The following is a 9,678-nucleotide window of genomic DNA, read 5'->3' as shown; positions in this document are numbered from 1 at the left end:
CATGGTCACATTTCATGTACATTCACATTTCAGTCATTTAGGACACACCCTTATCCAGAGTGACTTATATAAATTCAAGAAAAGAGCCAGCCATGGCATACCTGGGATTCAAACTCATGACCTTCCAATCAGTAGTCCAACACTTTAACCACTTGGCTACCACATCACATACCTTTAGAATGCATTGTATCTTGAACCTGGGAAGTTGCATGTAATCAACCTTTAATTAGCTTTTAGAGGAAACCTAAAAACTTTGATCACAGATTGAAAAAATGATATTAAGATGATATGATGATAATGAACATACCCCATCATTTTATGAACAATGAGCACTGAATGGTCCCATGCACAATAAAACACAAAGATGTTGTACCATTCATGGTACCACAGGAGTAACCAGAATAAGTTTGGTGTACAAAAATGTTTTGGACAAACCATGAAGTAGGGGTGTGGATAAGGGGATTACTTTTGGTGCACCAAGCTGGGAAGTGTGCAGAACTGAAGAAAGCCGTCAACAAACTGGGTCACTGCTCAGAGAGCACATGATGCCCTGGAGTGACTTAAATTGCTCATCCAACAGAGATGACTAACAAGCACGCTTTTAGTCATTGAAACAGACCCTTTCGTAGAGGGAGCTGAAAAATAAGAAAAAAAAAGGCCTGTACTGGCATGTGCTTGTTTTCAGCCCGACTGAGAGCATAAAAGTGACGGAGGCGGGGAGAAGTGGTGAAAGGAAAGGGAGGAGAGAACTGGAGCGGGGATATTAGGGGCTGGAGTGGCCAGGACTTGCACACTGGCTGCAGCTACTGTGTCTAGGACAGGATTGGATGAAGAAAAGTAGAGAGGGGGAGACAAGGGGGCACAGAGTGAAAGTAAAAACTAAAGGATATAATTGAAAGGTATTTGAAAGGAAAGTACCAGAACTGCACACTGAACACAAGCCTCAGAAGGAGAGAAAGAGGGAAAGCGAGTGCGCGCAAAAAAGGGGTGTGCTCCTGAGCAGGACATTGTCACGCACACGGAAAGCGCCTCTGATTTGGTCGACAATCATTAAACTTTCAGTCGCCATAAAGTGGAACGATGGGTAAAACAGAGAGGATTGGCCGGTAGAAGCATGTTACCGACAGGTAAGCATTATTAACATGTAGGTTTTAAAGAAACAACGTTACAGTAAAGACACCTTGTAGCAGCGACGTGTGTGCTAAATGACTGAAATGTGAATGTGTGCACGGAGATGTGAATATTGCTCTGTTGTCTGGAAATACATGTTAGAGCCAGCGTATGTGTTTAATCTATTCCTTTATCTGCCTTTTAGTTTTATTGCTTCTATCAGTCTTCACTGTTCGAGGAAGCACGTGTGATGATTTGAAGAGAGCAACAATCAATAATTTGCAGGACACCATCAAGGATGAAGAAAACAAGGGATTTGTGAGTCAATGTGCCTGTTTGTTATATTGTGCAGAATGTTTTCATTTGTTTATTATGTTTGAGACTGTGTGAGAGTTGGAAACAAGAGTGAGAGTTATGTCAGAGACTGAAGTGATTGATGGTCATTTTGTATCTTCGTTTCAGCTTGAAGTTTTTCCAAAAAACTACTACGTACAGCATCATTTCAATGGCAGCACTCAGTGTGAAGACTCGGTGAGGAAGTGTTTATCAGACAGTGGTTTGTGCTTCCATCACAGCATCCTGTGTACTAAACTGTACATCTGCTTGTCATCTTCAACCTTTTGTTCCTTTAGTGTGTTACATGTGCATGATGTGAATTACTCACTGGTTAATGACTCACAGTGACTGCTCAGGGTCACACAGGATTCATAACACATACACATTCAAACTCGGAGGCATGGTGAGCCAGCTCAGAAAATCTATTCAGACAGTAATACAAGCTCAGCGTTAAATAATTATACTAAAAGTCAATTAAAGGTAAAGTAAAGCTCCTTAGCTTACAATTATTTAACGGATTATTAAATGCACACAACATTCATTTTACCATGTACAGTATAAACAAGTGGTACAAAAGATGTTTTGTTACAGTGTAGAAAATCTCAAGCTATTATTTGTTTAAATGTTAAATTCTTTTAGGTATTAAAATATTTGACTGGTCATTTGAATTAAGTAGGTTTAATCACAATCATTTATCCACCTGGATAGAAATTGACTTATTCTTAATTCATTCATTTACACAAGAAATGTTTGTATCCTGTTAATGCCTCTGACTGTATGTCAATTTATGTAAATTTTGATTAATGAGGTTCAAATTCTATAAATTGCAAAGGAGTTATAACTCCTGAGTTATTTTAATACATTATTTTATTTGAATACACTGTTAAGTTTAAATGTATTATTAATTGTAATTACAAACAGATTTAAGAATTTTTTGAACAATTCCAGACAATATTAGTGACAAAAAATATATATAAAATAAAAGCTAGAAAACCCAAAAGAATAAAATGGGGGTGGGCTGAGGGTGGGCTGCTCCATGCTAAATAATATTTTATTAATTCTCATACATATAAGTAAAATAGAGTATTGTTCAAAAGTCTTAAGCACCGTGTTTCTTAGTAGAAATTTTGTTATAGATGTTTATTTTATGACTTCTGCATTGTTGAATCAATAGAAAAACATTTTATAACTTCAAAATTACTTTTTCAACATTAAATTAAATGTTACAGGCAGATGTTAGTCAGTAAAGAAAGGCAACATATAAAAGACCATATATAATAGACAAATAAATGTAATAAAGCCTGCTGGGTTCAACATGGAAACATGGAGTAAGATCAACAGCCAAAGTCTCCGGAGGAACTGTGGGAGATTCTCCAACATGCTCATTAAAACTTACTGTGCAATTTCCATATTAAAACATGGAAATAGAAATAAAGACACACACACACACACACATATATATATATATATATATATATATATATATACATATATATATATATATATATGTATGTATGTATGTATGTATGTATATATATTCCTGAACAAAATCTTAAGACCAGGGAAAATATTACAAGCTGTAATGAGTCTGTCTGTGTTTTGCCCTGTTTCTGTCTGCTGTCTGCCGTGCTGTTAATTGTTTGCTCCGCTCACTCATTGGTTACCATGGACACTAATTGCACTCTATCTCCCCCCCAGGTGTATCATGTTAGTCACTGATTGTCTCTGCTTGGTGATTGGTTCCTGCTTGCTATATCTACCCTGTTTGTGCACTTCCCTGGTGTTGGTCGTTGTTGTATGTTGGTGTTGATGTTCCCGTTTCCTGTGTGCTCAGTATTCTGCCCTGTTTTGCCTGCCCGTTTGTTTGCCTGTTTCTTGTCTTGGTTTATTAAAAGTCTAAACTGCACTTGGATCCTCACTCGCCTTTGTCTCGTCGTGACACAAGCATTTACAGTACACTTTGCACTGGTGGATTGTAACTAGGTTGTAAGTACTTCTTCAAAATGCCAAAAGAAGAAACGAGCAAGAGATAACAAATAGAGAGTAGGCAATTTATCAAAAACTACATTTAAACTCAAACATGATCTCCTGATGGCAAAAGCAAAAAGGCTTTCTTTTTTTTTAACGTGGCAGGATTGTTGAGCTGCAGAAGCAAGGGCTATTGCAGCGTGCTGTCCCAAGGTTGGGACGCAGTAAGATCATCTTTTAAATTTCTTAAAAGATCCTGAGTTATGGGATAAAAAAAACAAGTGGTAGACCCAAAAAAAATTCACCTGCACTGAGCTGGAGGAACCGACGGGCTTTCCGTGAAGACACAGGCCGATCCTCCAACCAAATTAAGGCCATTACTGATACTGTCTGCAGTCCAATAACCAATATCCTTCAATTGGAAAATAGAGCTTCAGGTTGTGTTCCCCTGATCTAAATCCCCTTGAGAATGTTTGGGGATGGATGGCATGGGATGTTTACAAAAATGGTTCCCATTTCCAGACTGTGGATTCATCTTCACCACATGGAGCAATGTTCCCACCAGCCTCCAGGAAGCAGTTGCATCGAGCAGGAAACAAGTGTTATCGAGCAGGAAACAAGTTATCAACAAGAATGGTAGGGCTACTCACTACTGAGTCCTTTTTTGATACTTTTAGTTCTGTTGTGGGTATTTTTGGGCTATGGATTAAACTTTCGATTATCTGATGAACAGCCTGTTTAAATGCAGTTTTCAATAAATTGCCAATTTTTTTTTTTTTTTTTTTTTTTTTTTTTTTTTTTTTTTTTGTCTTTTGCTCATTTTTCTTCTTTTGACATTTTGAAGCAGTTTTTACAACCTGGTTATGATCCACCAGCAAGAAATGCAAATAATTGGAATGTTTCCCCCGGTCTTAAGATTTATTTATATATAAAAGCAAAAGTTTGTCACACCAAATATTGACTTTGTATGATTTACTACTCTATACTTTATACTCTTTACTACTAATATGCTGTGTAAAAAAAGTGTTTTTTTTTTTTTTGTTTTTTTTGGCATGTGCCTAAGCCTTTTGCACAGCATTGTACTCCCACTTCTGCCTTTGAGAAAGGCCTTTTTTTGGCCATTTAGTTCCCATTTTACTCTTTTTAAACTGTGAATCTTGCCTTTTATGGAGTTAACTAAATACAAATTAGCTGTGCTGTGCTTGCACCAGATACTTTACAAGTGATTACCATTTATAAACAAATACAAGTGCGTATGGTAATAAATAGGTGAATCAGAATATATTTTAAAATGTTGATAAATGAGGCCAACCTTCAGTAACCAAATATACCTTTAAATAGTATCAGCTATACTGACCAAATGTGTGCTGTCAGGTTTAGAAATGAGCTTTAACTGTTTATTAGGCTGTTTACCAAATGATACATGTAAATAATGCATATGTGCATACATGTAAATAATTAGCTGAATGTTTATATACTTGGTTTATGTACACAAAAGAAATATGTACTGAGTGAATACATGGAAATTATTTTACAGTTTAAGGGGTCCTTTGTCTGACTCTGTCAGCCAGATTCCTTTTGTATACAGTTACTGTGAACCAAAATGCGTTAATATCTGGTGGTTAAAAAAGTAAGCAAGTAAATGTCTACAGAACTTAAAGAAGTTAAAACCTGCTTTATGTATAATTTGTAAAACCCATCCATAATTGCAAACTAGGTACTTAATTTATAATTATAAAAATAACTAATTGTTTTATTTCCTTTATATATTATCTCTCACAGCTAGTTCTGAATTATGTGACTATTTATTGTAAATTATATGTCAGTTAGTTAATAAAATATTTTATTTACAAGATGAAAAACACTCTGTGGACAGCTCTGCCTACAAACTTGGGAATTTAGTCTTAGTATGTCATCTCTGGCGTACTGGAAATGTTTACGTTGTCCACATGCTTTGTATTTACATTTATGAATGAACTAGTATGAATAATGCAAAGTTGACCATTTCTAGTTCTGTGTGTGTGTGTGTATGTGCGCGTGTGTGGTTGTGTGTGTCCCCGCATGTGTGTGTGTCTCTGTGTGTGTGTGTGTGTGTGTGTGTGTGTGTGTGTAGTGCTGCGTATCCAGTGCAGCCTTCCTCCTGGCAGACTCATGGAAGCAACTCCTGCAGCATATTGAATTGATTCACATCAAACACAAGTTTATCACTGAACTGATCGGTCATCTTAATACCATTTGGGAAGAGGTATGAACAACAATTATTTTGTAATTAATTATTCTTTATAGTAGAAAAATCTGTGAGATCTGTTATCTGAAGTTATACTAAGCTCATAATTTGTATCCAGAGCTTCTGAAACGTATTGTAGGGAAGTTATTGTACTTCAACTGCAAAATAAATTTCACATAATAAAGCTATAGCAGTTCCTAAACTTGACCTTTTCACCAATAAACGTACATCCGTTTTTATTTCCATCACGGTAATAAATTCCCAGAAAAAATCCAAGACCCACAGCTATGGTTCAAAGGCATCTTGACCTAATTTTGTGAACCACTGGACAAGACTATATATATATATATATATATATATATATATATATATATATATATATATATATATATATATATATATATATATATTTTTTTTAAATATACTTATTTTAGTTACAACCTCCTTTAAACAATTAACTCTGTCATACTGAAGATTAATCAGTGATGTGCTTAATTTATGTTTGTGGTGCTTAGTGTACATATGTGAAAAAATCACTTGTTTATTATTCTACAACAAGACATTTTAGAAATCCTGCTGTAGTCTTGACTTCTACAGAAAGGCAGCACTTTATTTCAGTGCTAGGGCATTTGCGGATTTTGAACTCTTGCTAGTGCCAGCTTAACACTGCTGAATCACTTGGCTCTATATTACTGTTCCCACAATGAGTCTTTATTATCTGTGTGTAAACAGAGTTTCCAGGAAACACCAAATCCCTCTGTCTTCCCGTCAGGCCCCTCCTCCCCAAGAGCTCTACTTACCTACACCTCTGATGTCCTTTCTAAATGGCTGGCCTTGAACTGCCATGTTGAGATATGTGTATTCCTCTCTCCAACTCCTCAGCAAGAAAAAGAACACAGTGGTATTGACAGAGAACCGGCTGAGGAGGAGTCCATATATGGGACAGAAGGAGAAAGAGGAAAACGGTGGCTTACTGTCGTTGCAAATAACGGGGATGTGGGGTCGTCTGCTTGTCCATCCTTCTTCCTTTGTATTCTTTGTTGTCTGAGGATGCTGCTGGATGTAATGCTGAAAGAGCTTGGATGAGGACGGAGCTTCATCCTGATTGGAAAACTGAGAGATTGTGGCTAATATGCCATGACACTTAGCTACTGTGGTAAGCTTAGTAGACTGTATTCAGTCAGATCAACATTTATATGTAATGAAGAAGATGTGTTTGCTGCTTCTTGGTGCTGAGGATTGAATGGTGGTCAGTTAATAGCTATGGCATCCCTTCTTAGCTTGTTCCATATAAACCTTGAGGCCAGTGGATCCTACGATAGAAAGCGGTGTTTCAGCATGCAAAATGTTGATTGGTAGAAATATTTTTCAGACACAGTCTTCAGTAAACACTTTGTCTCGTGCAGGATCCTGCGAGCAGATGAGCGAGGTGGTAATACACCTCAGATAAGATGCCAGTTCATTGATAAGCAAAGAAGTACTAACATGATATTACAGTGATATTACAGTGTCATTCTGATTCAAAATAACATCTAGAATACAGAAATGCTAAAAAAAAGGGAATATAAATAAGGTCCAAAGCCCATAGGCTTCATTTAACTTTAAGCACTTTACTAACCATAGTATAACATTTACTATAAAACATGCAGTTTTGTAGAACGGTTGTCAGGTTTACAGTAGTTTTGGATCCTCCTGAACTTATAATACAATCCTAGTGGATTTATCTCCAATAGGAAAACTATTGAATGTTTAGATTATTATTATTATTTTTTTAAAAGATCGTTTGCATGCATTTAAAGGAACAAATGCTGAAACCCGTGTCCGTGACTCATTTTGTATGGTTTTCTTTGTCCTGAGGATGACAGATAAAGGCAAGGAATAGTTTGAACAGGACAGTGTGTAAATATAGTGTATAAATAGTGTACACCCTCATTCTAAACACATTTTGAAAGGGAAGGAAACCAACGGTTCACTTACCCCACTGTGTAGACACTAACATTCTGATAATCCAGACAAATCCTTAGGCCCGAGGGAATGTAAAAGGCAAAATGAAGGTGTACTTGTATATGAAATTATTTTGGAGGTTACAGCAACTGCATCAAACAGCATCCTTTTTGCCTTTATAAGTCCTCCGTCATATTTCTAAATAGCTGCTGTAAAAGCTTTGTCGAATTCAGAAACTTGTCATCTAATGAATATTGTGGAAAAAATCAAATCCAAATTCAAATTTATTTGTATAGCTCTTTTAACAATGGAAATCGTCTCAAAGCAGCTTTACAGAATATGGACATTAAACAAAAAGTTAATATAAATATTAATATAATAGAATAATATTAGACTTATATTACGTGTTTGCATTTATCCCCAATGAACAAGCCTGTGGTGACAGTGGCAAGGAAAAAATCCCTTAGATGGTAAAGGAAGAAACCTTGACTCTTGGAACCTCATCCTCATTTGGGTGACACTCTAGGGTGCAATTATAAATATACAGTTCGACAATTGTGTATTGATGAGGAATTTCTTGTTTTCAAAGACCACATGTAGTAGACCACATCTCCTCTTAGAATGTCAGAACATTTTATGAAGCAGAGTCCAACTGGAGCGGGTACATCTCTAGATGCCTCAGGATCCTCACAGGGTTAGCCTCATCTCAATGAAATCGAAAATCTGACAAAAAGTCTTCTATATTTTCACTGCAATAATAATTTTCATCCCTGTTGGTTGTGTTTTTGTCTTGCTAAAGGACATTCCTTTAGTGTGGTGCAGGGTGTGACCTTCTAACTACATTTTTTAAATAATTTCTTTACCAATTTTTTGACTGTATGACTTAATCTTCCAAGATTGCACAATTAAAAAAGTATGATTACAGGAAAAGCTCAGTATTAACACCAGTGTCACATGATATGAAAGCATTGCATTGAAAATAACCCAGTTGCAATAAGCTTATAGAGATCATGTTAACTCTGTACACAAGTGTTCAAAATATTATCAACAGTATTTCAGGAACAGTTCTGCATTGTTATAATGTTTACATGATTGAAACCGATGGCTTGGATGCTACCGATAAATAGCTCATGTTTTTATCTGATACTATATATCATGCAAATGAATCAATGTCTTTGTATGGTTTGAAGATAAATACATGTATATGGAATGTACAGAATCTGTGTATATATCTAATATACAAATTGTGGAGAAAGAAATAAGTAAACATTACAAGTGTTAATAAAATATGCAATACACAATCTTTTTTTCCTATCTGAATTATTATAATCATGTGAAAATCATGTATGGAATTAGACACCTAAATTCTCTTTGCAGGCTTTGGGGATTTTCCTAGGAGGAATTTGTGTAAATACAAAAAGAACAGACCTCTTTTAGTCAATATTATGGTGTTTTAATATTAATATGTGTTGCTCTTCAGAAGGTATCGCAGTGGTGCATCAGGAATCATTTATTCAGTGTGTTTTTGAATCTATACACAAAGTACTTTGGAGTAATCTTTGCTAAAAAATGGTCTGTGTTGAGTAATGCCCCTTATCCATAAATAAAGCCTAAATAAAATAAAATAGTATGTTAATAAATATAAGCTAGTAATAAGTAGTTTACAGCTCCAGGTTTCCAGGTTCGATCCCAAAACAGTTGTATCCAGATGGGATCATGTTAATCTAAGGCTGGTTGGCAAGGGAGCAAAAGTAACTGCTCTGTGGGTGGGAGGGCTGGTGAATTCCCTCTTTTGGGAATGTGGGGATGTGTTTACATGGTATTCTGTGACAGTATATTGCTATAAATTTTGTTGTGGAAAAATAGTAATACACTTTATCTGTTCAGAGAATTGTAACTTCAGAAAAATGAAAATTAATACAAAAAATATAGTATTATTTTACCTTAAGTAAAATTCAAATGAGTAGTTAGTAACATGACCAGAACATAAATGGTTATGCATATCAACCTGTGTTACATGTTGTACTGTACTAATACACTTGTTAAAAACATGTATTGACAGATGTGTGGAGTTTGCCAAGCATTGTACAAAC

General features: G+C 35.7%; 1 protein-coding gene across 2 annotated transcripts; it reads left to right on the top strand.

The window, feature by feature from the left end:
• The first annotated feature begins 791 nt into the window (after window positions 1-791).
• zgc:174888 (uncharacterized protein LOC558116 homolog) lies at window positions 792-8,886 on the top strand. 2 transcript variants are annotated; one of them, XM_060870521.1, is made up of 5 exons: window positions 792-1,127; window positions 1,316-1,428; window positions 1,573-1,641; window positions 5,528-5,659; window positions 6,374-8,886. In XM_060870521.1, exons 1-5 carry the CDS (start codon window positions 1,115-1,117, stop codon window positions 6,725-6,727), a joined length of 681 nt encoding a protein of 226 aa, XP_060726504.1. In that variant the 5' UTR covers window positions 792-1,114; the 3' UTR covers window positions 6,728-8,886. The 2 variants fall into 2 exon arrangements, with proteins under 2 accessions (XP_060726504.1, XP_060726505.1); XM_060870522.1 differs by lacking the exons at window positions 792-1,127; window positions 1,316-1,428; window positions 1,573-1,641 and adding an exon at window positions 2,959-4,050.
• The last annotated feature ends 792 nt before the right edge of the window (window positions 8,887-9,678 follow it).

This window comes from Tachysurus vachellii, chromosome 5 (assembly GCF_030014155.1).
Source record: "Tachysurus vachellii isolate PV-2020 chromosome 5, HZAU_Pvac_v1, whole genome shotgun sequence".
In the NCBI taxonomy this organism is placed as follows: Eukaryota; Metazoa; Chordata; class Actinopteri; order Siluriformes; family Bagridae; genus Tachysurus; species Tachysurus vachellii.
The sequence above is the reverse complement of the archived record's forward strand: the minus strand, read 5'-3'. Positions and strand labels throughout refer to the sequence as shown.

What these genes read in the sequence shown, in the direction of transcription:
- zgc:174888 (XM_060870521.1), top strand. An exon ending in GCACTCAGTGTGAAGACTCG is followed by an intron (nt 1,642 to 5,527) that starts GTGAGGAAGTGT and finishes GTGTGTGTGTAG; the next exon opens with TGCTGCGTATCCAGTGCAGC. An exon ending in TTAATACCATTTGGGAAGAG is followed by an intron (nt 5,660 to 6,373) that starts GTATGAACAACA and finishes GTGTGTAAACAG; the next exon opens with AGTTTCCAGGAAACACCAAA.